At 41.9% G+C, this 27949-nt stretch overlaps 1 protein-coding gene across 5 annotated transcripts; it reads left to right on the forward strand.

Moving 5' to 3' along the window:
* The first annotated feature begins 1133 nt into the window (after nt 1-1133).
* On the forward strand, nt 1134-26836 carry TPH1 (tryptophan hydroxylase 1). Of its 5 annotated transcripts, XM_073347344.1 has the most exons (13): nt 1134-1633; nt 1818-2045; nt 10390-10527; nt 11924-12079; nt 12946-13129; nt 15048-15148; nt 15750-15817; nt 17677-17873; nt 19149-19284; nt 19903-20029; nt 21259-21354; nt 22151-22284; nt 24250-26836. In XM_073347344.1, the coding sequence occupies exons 2-13, from the start codon at nt 1956-1958 to the stop codon at nt 24422-24424; spliced, it is 1602 nt and encodes a 533-aa protein (XP_073203445.1). In that variant the 5' UTR covers nt 1134-1633; nt 1818-1955; the 3' UTR covers nt 24425-26836. The 5 variants fall into 5 exon arrangements, with proteins under 5 accessions (XP_073203445.1, XP_073203444.1, XP_073203446.1 ...); XM_073347343.1 differs by lacking the exon at nt 1134-1633 and having other exon boundaries at nt 1744-2045; XM_073347345.1 differs by lacking the exon at nt 1134-1633 and having other exon boundaries at nt 1744-2045; nt 11933-12079.
* The last annotated feature ends 1113 nt before the right edge of the window (nt 26837-27949 follow it).

Below are 27949 nucleotides of genomic sequence, written 5' to 3' on the forward strand. Positions count from 1 at the left end.
TGTTGCCAGATAGCAGGAGGAGCCATCCCGATTTCGCTCTCCTTGTGGCCCAGTCGCTTGCAGGCTGTTTTCTGGGACATCCCCTGAAGCTGGGCAGCCCTAACAGTGTCTAACCCAGTGATCGTGTGGAAACCACCAACAGATCTGGACCCGGAAAAGTGCCCAAGATGGTCCAAACGAATTCACAGGGTGGTTGTTTTTTAAAACCGGAACACCTCCCACCCCCAACCTGCTTATAGGACCCTAATACAAAATCTTCCCCCATCTCCCTCCCACGCCCAAAACTCACGCTTACCTCACCAAAATGGAGCCGAAAAGCCCCCGAAAAAGAAAGCCCCCCCCGGTACTGTGTACATGGAAGATGGTGTGCTCTGGTTTGGGGTTGGGTTGTTTTTATTTTTGTTATGTCTTTGCATTCTTCTCCTTGGCTGCTTTCTCTAGTCGTTTTGTTCTCTTTCCGTTTCATTGCATTTCGTTTCGTTATTTTTCATTTCCTCTGTTGCTTTTGCTTTACAGACCCAGCTGACACTTTTCAACAGCCGCGAAGAGGGGCAGTGTGTCCCTGTCTAGTTAGGATTACTAGTAACTTATGTACGGTCGCCTTCAAAATAGAGGAGTTTCTCTCTCTCTCTCTCTCTCTCTCTCTCTCTAAGTAGGCAGGTATGGAAGGGGTTTACAGGCAGTATACAATTGCTCCTTACAATTCATCTAGGAAATCTTTAGGCTAGGCAGAAATCACAATAAAGAAAAAAAGCTGCTTCTAAAACAAAGGGTTAAAAGGAAAGGAGGACTTGTGGCACCTTAGAGACTAACACATGTATTTGAGCATAAGCTTTCCTGAGCTACAGCCCACTTCATCGGATGCATGCAGTGGAAAAAAGGGTTCAATTGACTTCTGTAAGATTTAACAGCGCGGTGGGGATTTATTGCAGCTCGCACTGGGAGGGCTGGCTTAGGCGATTTACCTTTGCTGAGGAGAAGCTGGCCCTATATTATTAGAAGGCAATTAGAAGCTCTGTTAATTTCAAATGGCTGGGATTGTCATTCACTTTGCCTACTTGGGGTGGGCTGGGCGCGGAAGGGAACCGCGTCTGTGTTGATATCGAAACCCCACTGAGTGTTTCTGTCTGTTTGCTGGGTGTCATCTCTTCTTGGCTGAGCGGTCTCCTGCTCTGACTGCGTCGGGCAGATCTGGACGGTAACCCACCTCGATGTGTTTCTGGCCTTGGAGAAGAGAAATGACCCCTCCCGCCCTTCACTTCCTGACCAGCTTGTTTTATTATTGGGATCTTTGAGGTTTGCCTGGAGCTGGGGTAATGCGCTTAGCTGTCAGCCCGCTTCTAGGAGAAACAAGTTATTTTTGAAGTACAAGTTAAACGGGAGAAATCGCTCCGGAGTTTTTTTGTGTCCGGAAGAGAAGCCTCCCAAATCCCAGTTCTCTCTCCGCTGGGTTTGCAGCGGGGTGAACTCGGGGTGGTTTCCAGTTCAGGACTGGAGCTGAGCTGAGCTGCCAGCCGGGCTGGTACAATGCGGACCCCAGGATCGCCAACCCCCGGCCTCCCTTTGCCCGCGACTGCCCGCCGGTCTTTGGAAGGGCCAGGATCAAACAGCCCCGGGCCCCCTTGTACCGCAGGTGAGTCACTCCCCGCAGCGCTGTCGCTGCGAACGGCCCCGCGGGGCCTGGGAGTGACGCCTCGCCAGGGGCGGATCCACTCCCCGGGGAGCGCCTCTCCCGTGGGCCCTGCGCGGGGGGGCGCCCCTGCCGGTCCGCGACTGGAGTGGCCCTGACGCGCCCTTTTTTCTATTTGCTTTGGCAGGAGATTAGGAAAGGCTCTTCCTGCCCCCCTTCGTCCCCCCCCCTCCCGCCTTCGCCCCGCATAAATAGCCCGGGAGCCGCGGACGGTCACAGATCTAGGGTCCCGAGCTGCACGCCCCGGAGTCGCTCCTCCGGCACCATGTTGTCCAGCCGAACGGAGGGAGCCCGCAGGGGACTGTCCTTCGATTCCATGAACTCCAGCTTCGAGGAGAACCAGCTGAATAACGAGGTAGGGGAGCCCTGGGGCGGCACGTGGGGATCAGCCCTGGACACCTATCTCCCCCCCCCCCCCACCTTCAGGCAGCCGCTCCAGGCTGGTGGGTTCAGGCTGATCTCAGCTCGTTGGGAGAGCCCAGTGGCGTTTGGCGACCGCTTAGTTGACTCTTGTGGCCTATTAAATATCCCCAAAGTATCCTAACGGCATCGGGAGGATGTTTGTGGTTCAGTAACCTCTAGTGAGAGCTTCTGCTTTGCTTCCCTGCTGGCAATGTCAGTGTTTTGTCTTTCCTGTTTTCTGGGCAATTCGTAAAACTCAGATCTCAAAGGGACAGATGAGATCTAATGCAGTCCAGCTAGACCAGTGGTTCTCAGCCAGGGGTACGGGTACCCCTGGGGGGTACTCAGAGGTTTTCCTGGGGGTACATCAACTCATCTAGATATTTACCTACTTTTACAACAGGCTACATAAAAAAAGCACTAGTGAAGTCAGTACAAACTAAAATGTCATACAATGACTTGTTCATACTGCTTTATAGACTGTGCACTGATATGTAAGTGCAATATTTATATTCCCATTGATTTATTGTAGAATTATATGGTGGAAATGAGACAGTCTGCAATTTTCAGTACTAGTGACACTTCCATATTTTATGTCTGATTTTGTAAGCAAGTAATTTTTAAGTGAGGTGAAACTTGGGGGTAACACAAGACAAATCAGACTCCTGGAGGGGGTAGTCTGGAAAGATTGAGAGCCGCTGAGCTAGGCCATCAAACTGTCTTTCTGCAGTATGATCACATTTGAAGAAACCTATAAACCCTGTGTATGATTGAAACCACTTCCAGCCAGGGGGCGATGCACCACCCCAGCACCTCTATTTCCAGCACCTATGCTCTCATGCTACGAAAATACCGCATAAGTCTCCTGATGTTTGGAACTACCATGAGCAAAAGGTGAGCTGGGCTGTCCATCTTAAGAGTGCATAGGGGACTTATTGGAGCCAGCACTGGGAGGGCTGGCTTAGGAGGTAATAGGAGATTTACCTCTGCTGAACCTGCCCTTGATGTAAGTAGTTTGAACAACCCTTCCTTGAGATCTGGAGCAGATTAGGAAAGGCAGAGGCTCCATATTAGTTCAGCACTAACATCTGCCCTTCACGAACCAGATCTGAATAAATTAGGCAGCTCTGCTCTAGAGCCATCTAGCCCCTTTTTCCACCACACCAGGGACAGGATCAGCCGTGTCCCACACCCAGTTGACATTTGGCATGAGGTGGGCAAGCCTATCTAAAGCCAGACAAGACACATCAGTTTAAAGCAGCGGTTTTCAACCTGTCCCAATACATCAGAGGAAAGTTTGGGGGTACCACTGCTCTCTACCCATAAAGTCTAACATGAGCGTGTTCCCCGGCCACCTGCTCCTGGCCCCTCTCTGGGGTTGCAAGAGCCTCAGCTTCAGAGCTCATGCATGGAAAGCATAAGGGGATAGGATAGTGCCTTGTCTTGGGATTCATAAACATAAAAGGCCTGTTTGCACCCCAAACAGTCAGTTTCACAGCCGTTTCATTAGGGATTAGAGATGTCTCCCCACGGGTATAACATGAAGCCAATGAATTCTTGAGCCTGATTTTCAGTCGTTTGGAATAAACGACCTGCTGACATTTTACTTCCTAATGGGATTAAGACAAACACCCTGGGGGCATTTAATAACTCCCCATTTAATCTTAGCAGTGCCCGGGTCCCGCTCTATCTGCACAGTCACCTACAAGATTAAGGTGGATTTCGCTGAGCCCTTTTCAGCCCCACTGAGAAACTCTATGGGCCTGTGAATTACACAAAGTGGCTATGGCCCACTGGACTAAATTGTGAACTCGGGATTACCTTTCTAATGTTAAGACTGCTGAAAACATGGGGAACCCCCCACTCCATCTTCTTGTTTGCCAGCAGTTCTGCCATTGCTCTCAGGGTATTTTCATTTTTAGAAAAAGGAATCTGGAATTCTTGAATTTTTGGTCCAGATTCTGATCTCAGATACACACCAGTGTAAATGCTCAGTAACTCCACTGATGTCAGTGGAGTTACTCCAGATTTATGCTAGTGTACCTGAAATTGGAACAGGACCTGTTATTGCAAATTGTGCTTGTGTCTGAATAGGAAGGAAAACATTTAGCTATGCAAGTAACATTCAGAAACATGAGCAAATGAAATACAGGTAGCATAGAAGTTACTTTTGGCTATGTGAATGTGTGAGAAAGAGAGAGATCTGTTTCAGGAGGGGAAGAAGAAGAAGAAAGGGGGAAAAAAACCCTAAACAAGAGTAACTTGTTTTAAAATGTGTCTGAGCATAGCGGATGAAACAGGCAGTTATCTGGGCAACGTCTGATTGCCCTTAAGGGTATTATTCAGTATTCAAATGAGGCTGAAACTTTATTCCATTACTATCAGAAACAATAGCTTTTCCATGTCCAACAGATATTTCAGGAAGCCAAAGTAACCAAAATATGAATTGTATTGCAGAAGCTGGCCAGCGATGATATTTTGTTTTCCAGAATTAGGTCACATGAAAATTTTAAGCAAGGGTCCAATACCTTCCCTATCAGGTTGCATCCAATAATGGTCACCCAAAAGAACATTCCTTCATGCCTATTTAATAACAAACATGTTTAAAGGAAACTGAGGAAGTAACCTGCAAATCAATACTAATCGAGGGGAGGATTAAAACATTAATTGCCCATCAAGTTATATTCTCACGTAAATTTGTCTGCCTAAATTACTGTAGGCCCCCCAAACACGGCTTTATAATGGAAATGCTGCCAGACCCTTAGTTTTACTTATGTTAGTGATATTATTGTGATATGAAAAATACAACTGGGCGGGATCATGTACTCCTACTGCACTCAATAGCAAAAGGCTCATCGACTTAAATGGGGGCAGAATTGTCCCCCTCTAACGTTCCCAGTTTACACTGTAGCCAAGTATGAATCTTATTTTTCCTTTAAATGCATGTTTAAGGAGAGCTTAAACCTGCTCAAAGCCACACAGATTCTAAGGCGCAATAGGTAACTCAATCAGCAGTAATTTACATTCACTATTCTATTTTAACAGGGTTTTTTCTCATCATTTCAGCTGTACAGTTAAAGGCTTAAAAAGATGGTTATAATTTAGAAGACTATATTTAGATCTGTTTACACCCCAGTCTCGCACCCCAAAAGTAAATTAATAAGACAAAAACCCTACCCCAAGAAGGGGTTTTACCTGAAAAGGGAGAAGTGCTGGAGATTCAATGAAGTCTAGTGGGGACTTTACTATGATTTTTTATTTTACATAGAAGGCACTCAGATACTACAGTGATGGACAGCAGTATAAAATTCTCAGATGGATGGACGTTGAGTGTGCATTTTCATTGAGATTTAAGTCCTATCAAAGGCTAATTGTTTAATAGATCACTGTTACTACATTATTAGATAAAGAAAATAACAATGAATTGGGGGAAAAAGTACCATTTTACATTTTCAAAATACCTTTTTCTTGCCTTCTGGCTCATATTCTGTGTAGAGACTGGCAGGTAGAGCAAAGAGAAGCATTTTTAAAATATGTATTCTAGTTAAATTATAAACTATTAAAATCAGTTGTTGCAACTATGTTACCATATTTTAATCAATAATTCATGCAGAGATTGGTTATGGTTTGTACCTTAACAGGAATAGTCTTAAAACACGAGGCCCAATCCTGCTCTGCTGACGCCAGAGGCAACAGAACAGGATCGGGTCCCATGTTGTCTGCTAGTTTTCTCTAGAATTGTGACCCAATTTTGCAAGGTGATGTGTCCTCAACAGACCTCCCACTGAGCTGATTTTAATGGGAGCTGAGGCTGCTCATCATATCCCAGTTCCCATTAAAGAGCTCAGCACCTTGCACGATTGGGCCCATAATTCACAAAGGTGACCACCTGCATAGGAATTTTTTTTAATGGGGGTTTCTACCTTCTTTTGCCTCTTAATGAGGTGTAAAAAGGCTTGACAAATTATATTTTTAAAAGTATTTGTTCTGACTTTTTTGGTTTTTTACTGTAGAAGTACAAGGAATGTCAAGTCTAGTCTTCACTGGAGGACTTGGGTTTTTTTGGCTATTTATTGTGAGGTCCTTCCCCCCCTCTCCATTCCTGATTGAATTACATGGCTAGAGGGTTATGCAGGTTTTTACTTTCTGCTCTGAAAACTGAACATTTTATATTTAACCTAAGTGTTACTGTAAAAAAAAATATGTATATATATTAGCTTTCTCTCACTTCCCATTCCCTGCAAAGGAGTGCACAGATGCTAAGAGGAAAAGAAAAAGTGACTGACCAGGCAGAGGTGAATAGGCGGTGCAAGGAAGAACTGGAATGCTTGTGGTGTAGAATAGCTATTCTCTTCTATGCTACCATTTTGTTTCTGTCCTGGGGTTGCAGCAAAATGGTGGCTGCATTTACTCAGACCTCCTTCGCCATCCCTTTTTTTGTTCATTCTGTACAACATTATTATTGGAAGTCAGTGGTCACCACTGGCTTTTTCATCACGCAACGTATGCATACAGAAGAATCTGTATTCTAGAGATCTGTGAATTTTTAGTATTCCAATTTCTCTTCTCTTCTCCCCCCACCCGCCCCAGTTTTGCAAGATGGAGACACTCTTCAGAAAGTACCCATTACAATATAATACATTCTTTTCCTATGCTTTCTATATCCCAGTCATATTATGCTTTGTATGCTACATAAATTGATCCTAAATATGACATTGTTGTAACTAGGTCAATATGAAAAGAGAAAGTATTAGTGTTCATTTGTAATTACAGTTTGTGGTCAATTGCACATCTTACAATATCGTTTATAACTATGTCGAATTTCAGAATAAGGTGGTGCATTACACTGTATAAAATGATTTTGCTGTCTGACAGCTTTCGCTCTCAGACAATGCCATCCCACTCTGTGTATCCACAATACAGACCCATATTCTTCACTTCTAACTTCAACTGTAGTGTTGCTGGTGAAGGATGTGGTCTGAAAATGGAAATGTGGGCCTCTGTGTTTGAGAATACCATGTTAATGCATGTGAAAGGTTATTAAATTTTCCTGTCTGTGCAGTATATGATACTACTCCCCAAACACCATAACTTGAACAGGTCCCTTTATGGATCTGATCCAGATCTCACTGAAGTTAATTGAAAGAGTGAAATTGCCATCCGAGGACTCTGGATTAGACTCTCTGGTCCAATTTCAGCAAAGGACCTAAGCATGTGCTTAAGCCCCAGTGACTTGAATGCACATTCTTGAGTGTTACGTCGAATCAGACTATGGGTATGTCTACATGACAAGTGCTACTGTGGCACAACTGCAGCTATGCTGCTATAGTGCTGTAGTGTAGACACTTACTACAGAGATGAAGGGTTTTTTTCCATCACTGTAGTAAATCCACGCCCTCAAGAGGCTGTAGCAATTCTTCCATTGACGTAGTGGTCTCTATAGTGAGGGTTAGGTCAAACTACATCTTCACAGCCCTGAATAATGCAGCATGATTGATCTACATTTTAGATGTAGACAAGGCTTGAGTGCTGAAGTCTACACCATTATTCAAAATCAACATTCGTCATATAGTAAAGAATCTTTAGTGGCGCCCAGGGGCCTGATCCGAAGCCCCTTGAAGTAAATGGGAATACTTCCATTGAGTTCAGTGGGCTTTGAATCAGTTCCTAGCAAAGGGGATAACACCTGCATGCTCCAAACTAATGCATATAATTATGAAAAATAACCCAGTTAATTGTTTTCTGCTCATATGCAGCTTGGCTTTCTCTGATAGAGTACCCATTACTTTCTCTGTAACCTAGAACTCTAGCTTCTCTAAATATATGTACCTGCTTCTGTTCTTTTTCAGTACTCACTCTTTGGGAAACACAAATCCTAACGGCTTTGCCCTGATCCAATCCCACCCTTCTGCTTGTGGCCTAGCATAAATCCTGATTCTACTAGAGTCATTCATTCCAATTTTCCTAATCTTATCATTTGAAAAGGCCATCTGTGTGCAGATGAGGTAGTCCACTTGAAGCAATGTGTGCCAAAATTAGCTGGGGCAAGTCCAACGTATGTCAAATAGAGATGATCCACCCATAAAAAAGAAAAGGAGTACTTGTGGCACCTTAGAGACTAACCAATTTATTTGAGCATGAGCTTTCGTGAGCTACAGCTCACTTCATCGGATGCATACCGTGGAAACTGCAGCAGACTTTATATATACACAGAGAATATGAAACAATACCTCCTCCCACCCCACTGTCCTGCTGGTAATAGCTTATCTAAAGTGATCATCAGGTGGGCCATTTCCAGCACAAATCCAGGTTTTCTCACCCTCCACCCCCCCACACAAATTCACTCTCCTGCTGGTGATAGCCCATTCTTCATCAGGTGGGCCATTTCCAGCACAAATCCAGGTTTTCTCACCCTCCACCCCCCCACACAAATTCACTCTCCTGAATGGCCCACCTGATGATCACTTTAGATAAGCTATTACCAGCAGGACAGTGGGGTGGGAGGAGGTATTGTTTCATATTCTCTGTGTATATATAAAGTCTGCTGCAGTTTCCACGGTATGCATCCGATGAAGTGAGCTGTAGCTCACGAAAGCTCATGCTCAAATAAATTGGTTAGTCTCTAAGGTGCCACAAGTACTCCTTTTCTTTTTGCGAATACAGACTAACACGGCTGTTACTCTGAAACCCATAAAAAAGTTTACTTTGCCAGAAGTGATAATGGGATGCTATTTATAGATCATATGAGCTTGTTTTCTGTCTAGAGGTGGTGTCTGTTCCTGGATCTTTTTTAATCCAACTTGAAATAAGCATTCTCATCTTGTTTTCAGCAAAATGTCAAATATTTTGCCACTTCAAGCAACCTGCTTAATGTACCATCACTTAATACACAACATTCCTTAATTTACCATCAGAGAAAGGGAAATGAAGCAAAGCAGGAGCTACAAATGGGATGGGGGAAGAAGGCAGAGGGGGAATAAAGACATTTGAAGATCAAAATGTCATGCCAATTGATATATCTGAAAGCTTTATACATAAAACTTGCCAGAGACTAAACTGATCAGAGATTGTTCTGAGACTTACATGTCAGAGCATGATTCTGATAGTTATTTTAAAGCATATAGCAAGGAATTCTGAGAAGAAATTATATGGCTTTATTAATCAGATTATACCTAAGTTCCTAGTTAAGGGATTTTATTCAACATATAATTCTGGTTCCTTTAGGTTTTTGTCTGGTTCCTTTGTAAAAGTAGTCGCTTATGTCCAAACAGCAATTCTGACTCAGGGATACAGAATGGAGAGGAACTCCCAGTGCTAGGATATTAGGACTTAATGCTGCTCCCGTTGAAGTCAATGAGAGTCCTTCCATTTGTTAAAAAAAAGAAAAGGAGTACTTGTGGCACCTTAGAGACTAACCAATTTATTTGAGCATGAGCTTTCGTGAGCTACAGCTCACTTCATCGGATGCATACCGTGGAAACTGCAGCAGACTTTATATATACACAGAGAATATGAAACAATACCTCCTTCCACCCCACTGTCCTGCTGGTAATAGCTTATCTAAAGTGATCATCAGGTGGGCCATTTCCAGCACAAATCCAGGGTGAGAAAACCTGGATTTGTGCTGGAAATGGCCCACCTGATGATCACTTTAGATAAGCTATTACCAGCAGGACAGTGGGGTGGGAGGAGGTATTGTTTCATATTCTCTGTGTATATATAAAGTCTGCTGCAGTTTCCACGGTATGCATCCGATGAAGTGAGCTGTAGCTCACGAAAGCTCATGCTCAAATAAATTGGTTAGTCTCTAAGGTGCCACAAGTACTCCTTTTCTTTTTGCGAATACAGACTAACACGGCTGTTACTCTGAAACCTTCCATTTGTTGACTCCAATGGATTTTGGATGAGGCACTCTAGCTTTTCAAGTTTGTACTTAACCCCTAGAAAGTATCACGCTAACCCTTATTACTTCTGTGAATCATTTATTTTTAATTATAAACTATACTTTTATGAAATATATGCATTGCATCCTGCTGAAGAACTACCAAAGACCTCCCAAAAGGGTCCACATTAATTTTTTTTAAACCCTATATTAATCCCCAGTTCTGTGAAGACTTGTATATGTTCCTATCTGTATGCATGTGAATGTATATAATGATTTGAATGGCACCTTATATTTGCAATTGCTCCATCAAAATGTGATATTCCTGCACGGAGAGCTGTAGCATATAAACTGCACAGGAGTCTTTATAGCTTATTATTATTTAACAAATCTATATTTTCTTATTTGCTTTTAGTTAAATAAGTCGAATTACACAATGGTTGAAGACAATAAAGAGAACAAAGACAATTCAGCTGAAAGAGGTAGAGCGGCTGTTATTTTTTCCTTAAAGAATGAAGTTGGAGGACTTGTAAAAGCATTAAAACTCTTTCAGGTATGTAGTCCTCACATTTCTACAGCTTTTTATTTTTTTTAATGTAAGTGTCATTTTGGCACCCAGCATAATTTATTTCCCTTAGTAAGAAAAGACCCATAATAAACTCTGAATGCAACATTGTGCTTGCAAAATTAGAGGCTGCGTTGATACCCCTCAAAAACGGGGCCCTGTCTCCTGCTCCCACTGAAGTCCAGAGAGTTTTGTCTTTAATAGGAGAAGGATCAGTACGCTTGGCCTTTTAGAAGGGATGGATCTGAAATAATAACCCCCCTGATCAGAATACTCCAGATCTGAACTCTACTGCAGCTCCCCATTTCTATGATAGGATGAATCAAAACCCCACATCTGCAATGTTTCAAAGGTTGGGAAGTTCAGCTCTGAACTCTGTGGCTTCAGCCTATGGGTACTGCTTGCTGTGTTTTCCCCTGAGTATGCTCCTCTTTGTGACAACTATCCTACATATGAAGGAAGACTGAATTAACTCTTTTCCGGATCACCAATGTCATTCCTTTATCAATGGAAGAAGTTGTATTACCATTGAGCAAGATGAGATACCCCAGGCTTTGAGCATACCGTCTATACAGCACACTGAACCATTGGGGAGTAAGTGGGTTAATACTGCTCTCCAATGTGTCCTTGCATAATATTACTACTAAGAGAGGCCTATTCATTCATTTTATGAAACATTGTTAAGAAATATTCTTTCAGATAAAACAAAAGTTAATGATACTATTGAAAAATTATCATTTTCACTTTTTTTTTATTTTTAAGAGTAACAAACATTTGTTGACTTGATTGGCAGACAGTGATTTATAGTGACTCAACTGCTAATCAACTATACTAGTTAATTAACCTGCAGATTTTACGTTTTCATTAGCCAGTGGAAGGTTTGCTAGAATAAGGACTATGGGATTTGGTTCACTTTATTATGCCGCTCTGTGCTTAAAAATTTTAAATAAAATGTATTTTACTACAGTTATAAATTATAATGGTATAGATTTGATGAGTCAAACAATGAAATCATGGAGAGAGTCCTCAATAAGAGACAAGAAGTGAAGTATATATTAGCACAAATCAATATGGCTTCATGCCTGGAAGGTTGACGGTAGTTGCAGTTTTGAACTGAGACAGCTAGTGGATAAATTTAGAGAGGACAGGAAATATATTCACATGATGTTCATTGTTCTGGAAAAGGCTTTTAACAGAGTTCCAGGATAAAATGATACCAGAACTTTATGTGCAGCATGTTCAAGCCACGTATATACGTGCAACAGCAATAGTCAGAATTTCTAGGGGTGAAACAGACAAGCTATTGGTGAAGGTGGTGGGAGTGAATCAGGGATCAGCACTGAGCCCTTTCTTGTTTATCCTTCTCTTGGATGCCCTTACAAAGAACATGCAGAAGGAGGCACCTTGGTGCACATTGTTTGCAGACAATATCATTCGACACAGTGAGGAGCAAGTTAGTATAGAAGAGGAACTTGATAAATGGAAGGATGTGTTGGAGAGACATGGGCTCAAAATAATCAGAGGAAAAACAGAGTATATGGTATGGAACTTCAATAATGTGAACACTGAAGAATTATCATTGAAACTAGATGGGTAGACAATACTGAAAACACAAAGTTTCAAGTATTTGGGGTCCAGAATCCAGGGAAATGGTGGACAAAATTAGAGATAGGATAATAAATGCTTAGCTCCAATGGAGAGAGATAAATGGTGTAGTATGGGACAGGAAGATACTAGTAAGATTAAAAGGGAAAGTATACAAAAACAGTGGTCCATCCAGTTTTAATGTATGGCACTGGGCACCAAAGAAGAAACATGAGCAAATGATCTGTTCCACAGAATGTGAATGTGGAGATGAATGAGTGGTGTAAGCAAGAAAGACTGCATGAGGAATGTGTATGTTAGAGACATGCTCGAAATAACACCCATAAATGAAAAAATGAAGGAGTGCAGGCTCAAACTGTTTGGTAAAGCAAAGTCCCGACAACTACATGGGGAAGAGAATCCAACAGATCAAGGCTGAAGGAAAAAGGCAAAGGCTGACTGAAGAAGCAGTGGTTTGTTGGAAAGAAGGAAAAGGAAGGAAGACATTTTAACATGTGGGGTGATAGAGAGAGAGAGGACCCCATTTGATGGGATTAATGCAAGAAGGGGAAGGCATTTCTACCATACTTCTAAATTAAAATTGAGGAAATAAAAGCACCCCTCTTTCATTTTCTATGACATGGGGAATTTTTTTTTTAAAACAACCATTCCTTATCTTTTTTTTAATAAGCAAGCTGCTATTAATAGGTCTGTTTACCTAAAGAGACTTCACAGAGATAATGTTAAGCAGTAGAATATTGGCTTGGCAAGCAGTGCAGATTATCTAATCAACCTGGCTTAAAACATTTTTCTTATAAATAGGAGAAACATGTGAATCTGATGCACATCGAGTCCCGAAAGTCAAGGCGAAGAAATTCAGAGTTTGAGATCTTTGTGGACTGTGATAGTAACATGGAACAACTGAATGAGATCTTCCACCTGCTAAAATCCCACGTCAATATTGTATCCATGAACCCCACAGATAATGTCACTGTGCAGGAGGATGGTAAGTATGGAGGGATGTTCTAGCAAAACTACACATGTGGAAGAGGATATTGTGCTACTTTCTAATGAGTCAGTTTTCAATCCTTTTATGTCAGGTATTTGGGAACTAATAAAACAAGGAAATAGGGTGAAACAAAAGGTATGTTCCATTGAAAGCTATAAGATGAAATGCTCAGATTGTGAGTTGGCATACCTTCATTGAAATCAGTGGGGCTATGTTATTCACACCAGCTCAGGATATGGTCCATCACTTCAGTCAGTGCAAGGTATCCCTTCCTACACTTCACACTCTGTAGAGATCCATCTTGTGCTCCCCCAGTGGAGATGGTTCCATGTTCTATTCTCTGTGTAGAGATTCTCTCTGGTGCTCTTCCTCCCAGGCAGAGATACACACCTTATGAATCCCTTCTTGCTCCAGAGGATGCCCCTCTTGTTTCCTTCTGACTTCCTTTCCCACATCAGGATGGTGAGCCTGGATTAGTGCTGGGCTCATACAAACCAGGAAAATGCTTTAAAATATCAATGAAAGAGTCTTTTTATTTTCTGGTTCCGACGTTCAGGGGAGGTGAGATCCACCCCAGAGTGCAGGTTGCAGAGGACACCCTCATCCTCTTAATTGCCTCTTGAGTTCACTTGTTGCTGCCATAGCTAAACTTGAAACAGGCATTTCCTCTTTTAACCCACTGATTTTATTAATGACTTTGTGGATTTCATTGTAACAGAACTGCTGCAGTTTCCTTACATAGGGTTTGGGAAGCTGCAGATTGGGTGAACTGAGACCCTGCCCCTGCTGAGCTCTGCGTAGGCCAGCACTTTGACTGAGGGCCTGGCTGAGGGACAGGCAGGTGGCCAGTGGGTCCAGGACTACAGAGATGCAGTGGTCACGGCAGCCCTCCACGTTTAGGTTTGTACACACTGTTCTGAGCCAGGAACTGGAGTGATGGCCACAGCAGGGGGGTCCTGTGTAACTCCCTCACACAGGGCATGATTCTCTACCACGCTGCATCCTGGGTGCAAGATGGGTGTAAAATGCTGTCATTCTGATTTGATGGAGCTTTCCACCTATTTTGCACTCATGTTGCACTGGTTGAAATGATTGCGTGAATTTCAGGGCAACCGGAGTATCAGACTTCTAGTCTTTGCTCAGTTGTATATTACTACACAAGGTGCAGGGCAATGGAGAATAAGGCTTGTAGCTTCCCTGGACAACACCCATTTACTCTGGCTTTATATAGGGGCAGGAGCTGAACATAGCCCAGCTGACAGGGGAACAAAGGCTCTCTTGGGCTAAGCAAAGCCGAGTCTGTAATAAACAATGACATGTCCCTTTAAGGCTGCAGGGCTACTGTAGCTGAGAACCCCAGACTCAGTCAGAAAAGCTATTAACATTGATGAGCACTTCTTTCTCCTTATTAGGGAGGCAGTGTGGTTCAGTGGTCTGGGCTCTACAGTAGGACATGGGAGACCTGGGTTCTATTCCCACTCTGCTGTGAAAATCACTTCACTGCCTCTGTTTCCCTTTCCACCCTTTGTCTGTCTCTTCTAAAGCTCTGTAGGGCAGGGACTATCTCTTACTATGTGTTTGTACAGCACATAACACAACGTGCTGAGCTGGGGTCTGGAAGGTGCTCCTGTAATACAAATAACAGCGAGAGAAAAACCATTTAAGCTCCAGGCCTTTCGTTAACCATTTTCTCCCCCTATTTTTATGACTTAATGCTCTTTAAATAGAATGTTTTAGTGACACAGGAGGAAGTGTTAGATGTTGTGCTGGTGCCAGATAGGCAGAAGACACCGCCATCCTCTCAATAGCCTCTTGAGTTCACTTGTAGCTGCCATAGCTAAAGCTGAAACAGGCATTTCCTCTTTTAACCCACTGGATTTTATTAATAACTTTGTGGATTTCATGCATTCCTTAGACATGGAGAATACCCCCTGGTTTCCTAAGAAGATCTCAGATTTGGATAAATGTGCGAACCGTGTTCTGATGTATGGGTCTGAATTGGATGCTGACCATCCAGTAAGTAGCTTCCCTGCTATTTGTAACAATGAGTGAAGACAGATCAGTTTTTGCCCTATAAGAGTGGCTTTGTGGTTTTGACTGTGTCACTCTGGGACTTATTCCTGGTGCCCTTGCTCAGGCATGGCTCTCATTGACCTCAGTTCTGCAAGCTTTAAATGGAGTCTTGCCTGTGTAGCAACTGCAGGGTTAGGTCCTGAATACTCAGACAAAAGGAATGCTGTTTTGAACTAGATTTATTTTTCCCCTAAAGTAATGACACCCTAGTTTTTCCCGACCCCTCCCCAAATAAAGAAAACAAATTGAAAGGGTATAATTTCTAATATTCAGAGCAATCAATTAAATAACCAATTTAGTGTAATGCTTTGAAAAAGGAATCCTTATCTACAGAATATACTTAAATCAAGAGTTATGTGCATGAAGTTGCTGATCTCTGTTTTAAATTGGGGGATTTATTTATTTCATAGACTAACAACCGCTAACAGTCTCCTATTTTGACCATTTATTTTCCCAGGACATGCTTTTACAATAGTGTTTTCTTTGTTAATAAGCTTATTTATTACAGAGATGGAAATGTGTATTACTTTTTCTCCACACATAGGGTTTCAAAGACAATGTTTATCGTAAGAGGCGAAAGTATTTTGCAGACCTAGCTATGAACTACAAACAGTAAGTATGACTCTTTGCAAAACAAGTCTCTTGCTTTGGAATAATGAGGTGGATAAAATAAGTAGTTCTCATTCACCAGGCCAGATCTCCAGGCCTAGCTGAACTGTGTTTGGTATAGGAACCAGGGTGGGAGGAATAGAAAGGTTGATCAAAGCCACCTTACTATTCCCAGGATTTCAGATAGGTCTGAGTATCAAACTATAATTTAAAGCTAGCTATTTATGCCGTCTACAGTGGTCGCAATGGGATGGCTCCACCAGCTGGGAATAATTGGACTGTAGTGATTTCTGACTTAACCCTCTCTCACTTATGGTCACTCCTCCATCTTGCCTAGGAAAACACACTGTAACTGAGAGAGTGGGGAACACATGCTATAGAGCTGGCTATACCAGCTTCATGATTACCCTATTAGGGCAGATCTCTATCACCTTTGTGCCACCGGAGTGGGGCAAAGACGTTGAGGTCAGAATCTAGCCTGCTGACTGATAACTATAAATGAAGCAAGAAAATAATCATTATTCTAGTTTCTTGTTCAAAATAGTGCAGTGTCTGGTTCATAATAGGGCATTAGCTACAGTGGTTTAGAAGTGCACAGTGAAATGAAACGGAAAAGGGCCTTGTGGTATTTAGGACCCCACAGTGGGCTCTCCTCGAGTCAGATACATTAATGACTTAAGTGCTATAATTTGACTCTGAGCATACTTTTTATGTTGTTCCCTATCTGGGTTTAGATGTCAACCCCCTCCACTGGGAATGACACAGAAATGTTATAAACCTGTAATCACAGCAGCATACACTAATGCAGGGGTTCTCAAACGGGATCGCGAGGGTATTACATGTGGGGTTGCAAGCTGTCAGTCTCCACCCCAAACCCCGCTTTGCCTCCAGCATTTATAATGATGTTAAATGTATAAAAAGGTGTTTTTAATTTATAAGGGGGATCGCACTCGGAGACTTCCTATGTGAAAGGGGTCACCAGTACAAACGTTTGAGAACTACTGCACTAATGGAATCAGCAAGCACCGCATAAATCCAATAGTCTGCAACATTATTGTGTTGATACAGTTATCTTTGGGAGGTTAATTTCTATCATGTTTGTTAGTCAGGCCCTGAAATCACTATTGGTAAAATCATGACACAGCATTCCGATTACCCTCAATGGGTTTTGACTCAAGTCCTCACAATAGTCCAGTTTAATCAAGATCCAGAAGGCTAATGTGAGGTGATAGGTTAGGTTTAATACATTCTGACAGATACTCATGGTTTTTCTAGAAAAGCATGATTTTCACATGGCAAATGAACATTTAGATGCTTAGATTTATCATGATGATAACTGAGCTCATTATTTTTCCTTTCCTTTCCTTTCCTTTCCTTTCCTTTCCTTTCCTTTCCTTTCCTTTCCTTTCCTTTCCTTTCCTTTCCTTTAAAGAAATTGAAAAGGTAATGAAGACTAGTAATATACAGGTTGAGGAAAAATTTTACATTCTTAGGTCCTGATCCTGCAAAGTCTTATGCAAGGGTTGAACTTTTTACTCCCAATGTTAAACACATATGGAACTCTTTGCAAGGTGTGGGCCTGAGTCCCTGAGCCAATTCCACTGACGTCAGTGGAAAGATTCCCATTGATTGACTTCAGTGGGAGTTGGATCAAACCCGTAGAGCGTAAGCTCTTCAGAGCAGAGACCACATCTAATCTTCCTGTGTATTTATAAATTATCTAATGCAACAGAGCCCTGATCCTGACTGGATGTTACAGCAACATAAATGTTAAATAATAACAGTACTAGGTAAATGAGTCATCCATTTCCAGAGCTATCCATTCTGAGCCATGACATCCTTTCTTTCTCCTTTCATTATAGTGGTGAGCCAATCCCCAAGATTGAATTCACTGAGGAGGAGATCAAGACTTGGGGCACTGTATTCAGAGAGCTCAACAAACTCTACCCAACTCATGCCTGCAGAGAGTACCTTAAAAACTTACCCTTACTCACCAAATACTGTGGGTACCGAGAAGACAATATTCCCCAGCTGGAAGATGTATCGCGCTTCCTGAAAGGTAATGTGCTAATTTCTCTGCTATACCAATGGGAGTTAAACACCTAGGTGCTTTTGAAAATCTCCCTTGATGCCTATCTGCATGTTTAGGCATCTATAAACCTTTAAAAAGCTGCCCCTCTGTCATCTGTGAATCACAGCCACTAGAGGGTGACATGCTCTCTCTCTCTCTTCATACTGGCACTACAAATTATAAGCAGTATTTAGCTACTAGATGGTGACTTCAGCAAGTACTATAATCCAATCAATATGGGGCAGGGGTGCACATGTACATCGTGGGAAGACAGACAAACATCGTGTAACATTATAGAGATATGAATATTACATTTTTCTGTTGCATGCATTTTAAGGGACCTCTTATGCCCAGTATATACTTTTTTGTGATTAAAACAATACCCTGGGTATTATCTTGTTCCTGTGCCACATAACACTTTAAAAATAAAAGGACTGTATACAGCCACTGATGTCAGTGGAAGTTTTGTGTGGGGATCACATGATGTACATGACCTGCATGCTGTACATTTGAAAAGCACAGGGTCCATTTTTAAAATAAATATCTGCCCTAAGAAGAGATCCTCTCTCCAAAAGAGAGAGGTGGTGGGTTTCCCATCACATGAAGTCCTTAAATCGAGACTGGATGTCTCTAGCTCAGTCAGAAGTTACAGACTTGATGCAGGAGTCATTTGGAGAAATTCTATGGTCTATGTTGTCCAGGAGCTCAGATTAGATTATCATAATGGTCCTTCCTGGCCTTAAAAGGTTTGAATCTATGAAAGCGAGTGCTCTGTAGTTCTGAACACAATACAATGAATCAAAGGAGAAATAGAAAGGAATCATTACACAATGAGACCACATGCTATACTGACATGGACTGCAAGCAATGCTAACCGAATCATGAATAATACACGAGTAAATCATAAAGGCAAACAGCAACCCTTTTGACATTTTCACCCCTCTCCCTTATGGTCCTTTATTACAGCTTTCCCTCTCCCCACCATTTTTATATATGTGGTATTATTGTTTTATATAATAGTGAAATCTGTGGGCAAGGCCAGCACTAAAGTGACTGCTGGAGTTTGTGAATGAGATGATTAGGCATTATCTTGGTAATTTTCAAATGTGGGAATTTTGATCATGGCTCATCTTTAGTTTTCCTCCTTGTCCTTGAGCAAAGCCATGCTGTGGTACCTAACCCAGAAGTAAGAGGAGAAACACAGTTTTGAACATCCTACAATTCTACACCACATTGACCTATGATTTATCTATTGCTTTTCAGAGCGCACAGGTTTCACCATCCGTCCAGTTGCCGGATATTTGTCACCCAGAGATTTCTTGGCAGGCTTAGCATTCAGAGTTTTTCACTGCACTCAGTATGTTAGGCACAGCTCGGACCCTCTCTACACCCCAGAGCCGTAAGTTGTTTTATTTCTGGGGAGAAGTCAAATATGTGCAAAAACCCTGTTGTTTATAGACAAAGTTTTTAAATCTGGGTGCCTGAAGTTTAGGCTCCTACATCCATATTCAGGCATCTGGGTAAGAATGGCCTGATTTTTCAAAGATACTGAGTGTCTGCATCTCTCATTGCCTTTAATGAGATTTTTGGATGCACAGCACTTCTGAAAACCAGGCAACTCCTTTCTTATGTATGGTATTTTCAAAAGCGCCCAGTGTTGGCCTAACATTGCTCCTCTTGCTCAATGATAAAACTCTCACTGACTTAAATGGAAGCAGAGTTAGGCCAACATTAAGCAATTTTGAAAATCTCACCCTAGGCTCCTAAATATGGGTTTAGGAGCTTAACTTTGGGCATCCAGATTTGAAAATTTGGGCCTAAGTATTTTTTGTAGAGTTAATATGATGCAATCTAATACGAGAAATTTTTTTTTTCTGTCATTTTGAGATTAAATCATTTTTCAGTGTTACAAAGAGTTTTCTTCGGAGACCATTGTATTCGTTGGATGGTGCTGCTTTTTCACTCCCTCAGCAAGAAAGAGCATAATCTCACAGCTTCTGCTTTGTTTCTTTTTCAGTGATACCTGTCATGAACTCCTGGGTCATGTCCCACTCTTGGCTGAACCCAGTTTTGCTCAGTTCTCCCAGGAAATTGGCCTGGCATCGCTTGGGGCATCAGATGAGGCTGTTCAAAAACTGGCAACAGTGAGTAGTATCTCAGTCTTTGGTGGTGATAATCCCACTTGCATTGCTCTCAGCATTTTACAGGGCTGATCCCACTCCCCTTGAAGTAGGTGGGAGATTTATCATTCATTATCAGCAGAAGCAAATCATTCACTGTATTGTCTGTTTCACTGGTTCTAAACTTTTTCTGTTCTGTAACTCCATAATAGAACAGAAGTGATATGAACTGAATGATATTCTCCATCTAGCCATAAAATAAGTGTCTCTGGGTATCATAACTTCCAGATTGAGAACCAATGGTCTGGTTCTTCTAAATCCAAGCCCTTTTACCTCTGGGATGAATTCCCACAATAATCTATTTCTTTATCCTTTAGAGTTAACCCAAAGGAAATATAGTTGTCATAGGATGCAATTGATTGTGTATCTTTACAATTTAGTAGTGAGAGGGTTTTCCCCTCAACAAATTAAAAATATATATATTGTGGGTGCCCCATGTCCAAAGTCTTCTGGATGTTTTGAAAGAAATTTTAAGAGGGAAAAAATAATTATAATAAACCGAGACAATGGGTGGATTTTTCAAAAGCACTCAGCTCTGGCCTATCTTTGCTCCCATTGCCTTCTATGGGAGCAGAATCAGACCAATACTGCTAAGCACTTCTGAACTCTCCCCTCCCCCAAATATACCTACACAAATCTCCAAGGCCAGCAAACTGAAATAAACATAAACTCCTTCAGACAACAGAACTAAAGAGAAAACAGGGAGCTTTGCTCTTTTTCATGCTCCTCTGGCTGACCTCATTATTTATCAGTTTTTAAAAAATTCGGTCGCTTCCAGTGCTTCTATTAAGCTGTCTCATGACAATTTCAACTGGATGGTTCAGTGCATTTGTGTGGCAGGACTAGAGTTCAGACTAGATTCTGCTGAGATCAAAAGTCTCTGTGATAAAGGTGAGCCTAGGGTGTGGAATAGTAGCAGTAAACTCACTGGTCAGAACTGTCCAGCTCAGTGGTTCTTAACCTTTCTCATTCTGGGCCCCCTTCCACTTAGCAAAATGGGAAAAGCAGGGTAATTGTGACCCTCTGACATTTGCTCAAGACTCTATTAGGGGTTGTTACACCCAGCTTGATAACCCTTGGTCTAGTTTGCTTGACTTACAAAATTTGCTGCACTGATAGTTGCATCTGTGTTGAAGACAGTTCCCCCCCCCCACACTCCATTTCAATTCTTTTTTGTTTTCCTTCTGTATCAGTGCTACTTCTTCACCGTGGAGTTTGGTTTGTGTAAGCAAGAGGGACAGCTAAGAGTCTATGGGGCTGGTTTACTTTCTTCCATCAGTGAGCTCAAGGTAAGAAGATGAAAACATCCTCCCTTTATTTGCCCTCTTTGTTCTCACCTGATTTTTGTGGTAGTTTATTCAAAATATTGGGTGGAGTGAGTAGCTATGGCCAATGGCCCATTTCAAAACTGTGAACTGAAGCATCATATCTTTGGGAAGCATTTCTTCTGGAAGCTCCTAGAGCCAGATTTTAAAAGACATTTAAAGGTATTGATTTCAATGGGAGTTTGTACCTAAATACCTTTAAAAAACTGGCTCCTAGAGACCTCTAGGGATGATTCTGGTTAAGTGAAAAAGCATGGAACTAATAATTGGAAATTGTGTCTTTTGGTGTGTGCTGAGCCCTATTGCTCCCAGTAGTTTTAGATGGAGATGAATGTGCCCTGCATTTCTTAGAATCAGGTCAAAAGTAGATGTGTTTTAAGCATAAGGCTCGGCTTGTCAGACCAGATTCAGATACTGTTGTTCTCATTGAGTAGCCTCTTGCTACATTTGCAGTCACGTTGGCTTCAGAGTTCAAGTATGCTGACTTGCTCACATAACAAGATACTACTCCTGTAAGTAAGGGGGGCAGAATGTGGCTCTTTAAGCATAGCCAGTTTCCTAAGGGTTAGCTGGTACTAATCTGCAGACACAACTCTTAAGAGCTGATGTGCTACAGAGATTTCATTTATGGCATCATTTTGTCCTCTTCAACACGCTGTTTCTATCCTCCGTTTTCTCCTGTGGACTATTTTGGTGCTGATACTACTCTGACATGTGCTAATGTTAATATATTTGCTTCAATGCTTTATCTATTATCCAGCATGCTCTCTCTGGCAATGCCAAAGTCAAGCCCTTTGATCCTAAGGTGACCTGCAAGCAAGAATGCATCATCACAACTTTCCAGGAAGTCTACTTTGTTTCTGAAAGTTTTGAAGAAGCAAAGGAAAAGATGAGGTACAGTCTGTTGAATCTCGGTTATTACCTAAACCAGATTTATTCTGATGTGTGTGCACCAGCAAAAATTTCCTTTAATTTTTATTATCATGCTCTAATTTTAGCTTCCACTTGGTTGAAAAGCTGCTGTTCAATATTTCCTCTCTCTCCCCTGTATTATTATAATTATTTTATTGTTATTTTATTATGTCAATTGATGTGGTATCTGAGCACATCACACATAACAGAAAACATCAGTCTATAAATGCCCACAAAGGAGAGCAATGTTAACCCTGTCCCCGTTACCTATCCATCTCATGGGAAAGAAATCTGAGAAAGAGGAAAAATAAAAGACAAAGCTTTGGTTTAGAGACATCTGGCAAAGGTAGGGCCATAAAGATGATCTTTGCATCATGCTATGAAGGCAAACTGACCTGAGGTCTGATGGACTAACTTTCAGTGTCTGGAAGCCTCCACTGAGAATGGGTGCACCATCCTGGCCCTGCCAGCAAAAGCATCTCTGCTGATCTCAGCTCTCACAATGGGGTGGAATTCTCCCCTGTGTAGAGGGACAGACAAGGCCAAAGCACTCCTTGAGTTCCATTTTGAGGGTTTAAGGAGGGCGGGGGGGAATCAGATGTGCATAAGGTTTCTGTTGGCTCTGTGCACAAAGAAGAATTTTGCGCAGTGGGACATGAGAAAAGAAATGGTTTCTAAAGTAGCTAAGTCCCGAACCACATAGGCATTAACAGATTAAAAACAACAGCTTGAACTAGACCTAGAAACAGATGGGGTAATTTAGTGTAGTGCGGCGCACAGGTGTAACATGCTTAGACTGTACACCGCTACGTATGGGTTGGGAAGTGTGAATCCCAGTTTGTGTACATGTACCCACGCTAGCTCTGCTTGAGCTAGCAACCAAAAATAGCAGTGCATCTGTGACGGCATGAGGGGTGGCTTGGGCTAGCTACCTGAGCAAGTGCCTGGGAGCAGGGTGGGATTGTACTCGGGGCGGCTAGCCCGAGCAGCTCCCTGTGCTGCCACAGATCCACTGCTGTCGATAGGTGCTAGCCTGAGCAGAGCTCGTGCAGGTATGTCTATGTGAGCTGAGAATCAGACCGCCCAGCTCAAAGGCAGATGTATGCACTGACCCATTCCAATCAGCTGCACCTGCTGCAGGTTTTGAACTTTGGCTGCTCTTGCCCCAGACCATGAGGGTGAGTTCACCCGTCAATGTGAGAAGGAGGATCCTATAAAAGAAACACATTAATGGTTTAAACTGTTGGCTCATGATGAAAGAAATATCTGCTCTAAACAGCAGGTAAAACGCTGCTTTCAGTTACACTAGTATAAATCTACAGTAAATCAGTTGATGTCAAAGGACCTGATTCTGATCTCCCTTACACTGGTTTTATGAAAGTGTCATGCCATTAACTTCAATGGAATTATTCCGAACCAATGCAGTAAACAGTAATATCAGTGCAGAATGTAGCCCATAACTTTCTCCTGTGACATACAGCAGAGACAAAGTAGATGAGTTATTGAAGATCTAGTTTTAGCAAGCCCACTAGATAGGGCGCTGGACTGGGACTCTGGAGACTTGAGTTCAATTTCTGGCTCTGCCACTGACCTTCTGAATGACCGTGGACAAGTCACTTCTCTGCTGTGTGCCTCAGTTTCCCCATCTGTAAAATGGGGATAAGAATGCTGACCTCCTTTGTAAAGTGCTTTTAAATCTGATAAACGTTATATCAGTATTATATATATCTCTATATATCTATATAGACAAAGCTAGGAATTATGAAGAAGAAAAAGTGGTTTAGCAAATGGGTTACTGATGCTGACTTCCTTGTGGAATTCATGCCAAGCTCCCTTAGACAAAGAGCGATGACTGGCTCAGGGACACATCTGGCTTTTTGTTTATTTAATTTGAAACACTGTCTCTCTTTTTTGTTTGTTTGTTTGTTTGTTTGTTTGTTTGAACAGAGAGTTTGCAAAAACAATCAAGCGCCAGTTTGGAGTAAAGTACAACCCATATACGCAAAGTGTGCAGATCCTGAAAGACACCAAGAGCATCGCAAGTGTGGTGAATGAGCTGCGTCATGAACTGGACATTGTCAGTGATGCCCTCAACAAGATGGGCAAGCAGCTGGGCATCTAACTCGGCCAATCCTCAGCACTTTGCACTTAGCAATTCTCTTTTTTCTGTCCTGTTCTAGGCATGAAGATACCTGTTAGGTGCTATACATAGAAACCTCCTCTCTAATAACAGAAGAATGAATGACTAGTTGGGATAGTTACTTTAACTTGCATGTTTCTCTACTTAACACCCTTTGCCCTTACAAAATGTTTACGTGACCCCTCCAATCCGCCCCACTCCATAAACCAATCAGGAAAGAAATGGGCTGCATTCATCCTTGAGAAGCTGGTGTACAAATACAGAAATCACCATATTGGATCAGAACAGAGGTCTGTCTAGTCCAATATCCTGTTTGTGACAGTGGCTAGGCTCAGCTACTTTAGAAAAAGGTGCAGGAAACCCTGTGGTAGACAGCTATGGGATAATTTACCCCCTGGAAAAGCTTTTCCTCCTACCCTCCACTAGTAAGAGGTTGGTTTATGACCAACCCTGGACCAGGGCCTCCAGTTCCTCAAAGTTCATCAGGAGAAAATTGCAGTGGTACAGGCCTTCCCCCGAAGAAGGGGATCTGTACTGATCTGGGAAATGATGTGATTGGGAGATGTACTGATTCTGAACATCCTCACTGGGTGGCAACCTCTGTTTGCAACATAAAGCTGCTGAATGAAATCCTGACTCCACTGAAGTCAATGGGAATTTTGCCATTGACTTTAATGGGGCCAGAATTTTACCTGTTGTCCCGGGAGTAGCATTTGAGGGAGGCCAGTATTGGTAACACCACCTTCCCTCTGCCTTGGGGAATGAATCCCACCAAGGTCATGGCAAGCCATGCTGGTGCAGGGAGCTGTAGTTTACACCTCTCTAATTCAGCTGGGGAGAATGTAGACCTGTGTCTAAAAGCATTTTGAAATGGCATTTCAGTATCCACAATAGTCTTACAAAGGTGATGGAGCCCAGTTCTTAAATAGCCACTGTCTAGTATTAGTTTATAGGGAAAACAAAAGTCCCTCTGATTACTCATTCGCATCATTGACCTTTCAAGATGCATTGTGATATGTCCCAATTCTTTTCTGTAGGGCCTGATCCTGAGGGGCACTGAGCACCCTGAATACCCATTGAGGCCAATGGGAATTGAGGGAGATGTTTTTGGCAGGATGAGGCCCTAAATCTTTGTAGCTCAGAGGTGTGTTCAAAGATCCTGTAATGAAAAAGAAATCTAAATAGAATTCTGCTGATGTGGGAAGCAGAGTCATGTGGAACTGGCAACGTGAAGCAGTAGTGAACTCTCCAGTTTTGTGAATGCTCAAGCATTGTGGATGTTTGCACTTAGTCACCCAGGGATAGTTTCTGCTCACTCTTAGAAGCTGCTCACTCTTAGAAATTAACGTCTGTAGATTAAATAAATACATTAAAAGGATATTATCAATTTTAGTAGGAAATCTGTGAAAGGCAGGGCAGACTTTTTAGCATGCTAAGAATTGAACCTTCACTACTCCAGGTGATAGGGGAATGTAGCTGTAAATATCTGTATATTCACTGGAATAATGGGATAAAATCATGGCCATATTGACGTCAATGGCAAAACTCCCATTGATTTGAATATAGCTAGGATTTCATCCCTGGATTCCTAAAAACAGGGTGTAAGTGAGACTTAAATATTGCAAATGTTCATTCTGGCCCTCTGCATAGTGGTGAATTTTACCCCAATAGACCATATGGGCCACATACATATTGAACATCTTAAAATATGCTATATTAAGAGAGACCTAATTTAAAATATTTTTTTCCTTTTAAAATCAAATCTGGATGACTTTTTTTAAACATTTAGGAAAGTCAGACCATATTTTTGATAAAAATTCATTTGACTTCTTAAATTACACTTTAAAATAACCTTTGGGAACCTCATGTTTTTAGAGAAGAATCTATTCAGTTTAAACAAGTGATAAGTGTGGATCTGTTTTGTCTGCTTATGTAGTATTGGTTAGTGTTAAGATATTATTTGCTAAAAGTATTGGATTTTTATATTTTCAAATTATAATCAGAAGATTGTAATAAGTGTTACTTCAAATCTTAAATCTGTATTATGTACAAATTTCAATAGGAACAATTGGACCTATTAAATTTCTGCTAGATTTAATAATTCTAGTGTTTTATGACGGGGGAATTCTATCTGTATTATATGATGCAAAGATAGGAAAACGCTAAGTTAACATGTTTCAAGTGATGTCTTTTCAGGTTATAACCACATTTATATTTGGTTTTACCATATCCAAACCTGCTGGCTATGTAAAACAGTAATATAAAATTTAAGTTTTTTTTAAATATTGTGGATGCTTTAAATGATTAAAAATTGCTGAATTGTTAGCATGAAATTCAATGTAAAAACAAAAATCCCTAACTCTACAGCCAAGCAATAAACATGACTACTTGTGATTTATGGATTTACCTCTTTAATGGAACAATTCTGTTATTCTGGATGCAGTCTTGCCTGCAGATAACACATATATGACTCCCACTGACGTCACAGGGATTTGTATGTATTTATTTGTGGAGGGAATTGCCTCCCCTTGTATTTTGCAGGCTCATGCTCCCATTGACATTCCTGAGATCTGGAGTGTAGAATGGATTTCTTAGACCCTGATTCTGCAAGATGGTCCCTGCAGGTATACCCACTACCTTCAATGGGTCTCTGCACTAACGCAGGGCTCCATCCATGGAGCAATTGGGCCCCTAGGCTGTAAACATTTTGAGGGAGGAACTGTGATTATCTGTGCGTGTGGACAGCACCATGTGTGTGTGTGATGTTCCCCTCTGTTGTCTGAACTGGTGATCTGCTAGGTCACACCGATCCTTGACTCTGGGAGCCAGCCTTGCTCTGCTCTGCTGTGAGAACCCCCACTCGTGGGCTGTTCACACAGAGCCTCTGGCGTGTAAGTTGACCCCAGCTACTTGCAACCGAATGACACTAGCCAATATCTCCGGTTCCAGACACAACCCTAGGAACCTCCATCTTGCAGTGTTCAGTTATGCCTGCTGGAAGCTGCAATCTTATATGAGTTCATCAATTTAACAAAGAAATCGATAAGTACCAGGCTTGTTATCCCAAGGGGAGCCTCTGACACACTTCAAACCAAACACACTGCTTCAGGTAGAATAAACAAACAAATTAACTATAAAGATAGATGTTATGCTCTGACTTATAATCACTTCAGTCAGATTTGGTCAAATGAAATAAAAGCAAAAAGCATTCTAAGCTGATCTCAACACTTTCAATGTCCTTACAATCTTAGATGCTTCTCACCACAGGCTGGCTGCTCTTCAGCCAGGCTCTCCCCTTCGATCAGAGCTTCAGTTGCTTGCTGCTGGTGGTGTCTGTAGATGAAGGAGGAAGAGCATGGCAAACGTCTCCCTTTTATCATGTCCTTTCCTCCCCCTCAGAGTCAGGTGAGCATTACTGAGTCCCTCCAAGCAAGGTTAAGTAATTCCCCTATGGGAATGGTGTGGCCTCATGGAGGTGAGTCATTGCATTGTAGCTCCTTTGCTGGA

Source organism: Lepidochelys kempii, chromosome 6 (genome assembly GCF_965140265.1).
Source record: "Lepidochelys kempii isolate rLepKem1 chromosome 6, rLepKem1.hap2, whole genome shotgun sequence".
NCBI classification, from domain to species: domain Eukaryota; kingdom Metazoa; phylum Chordata; order Testudines; family Cheloniidae; genus Lepidochelys; species Lepidochelys kempii.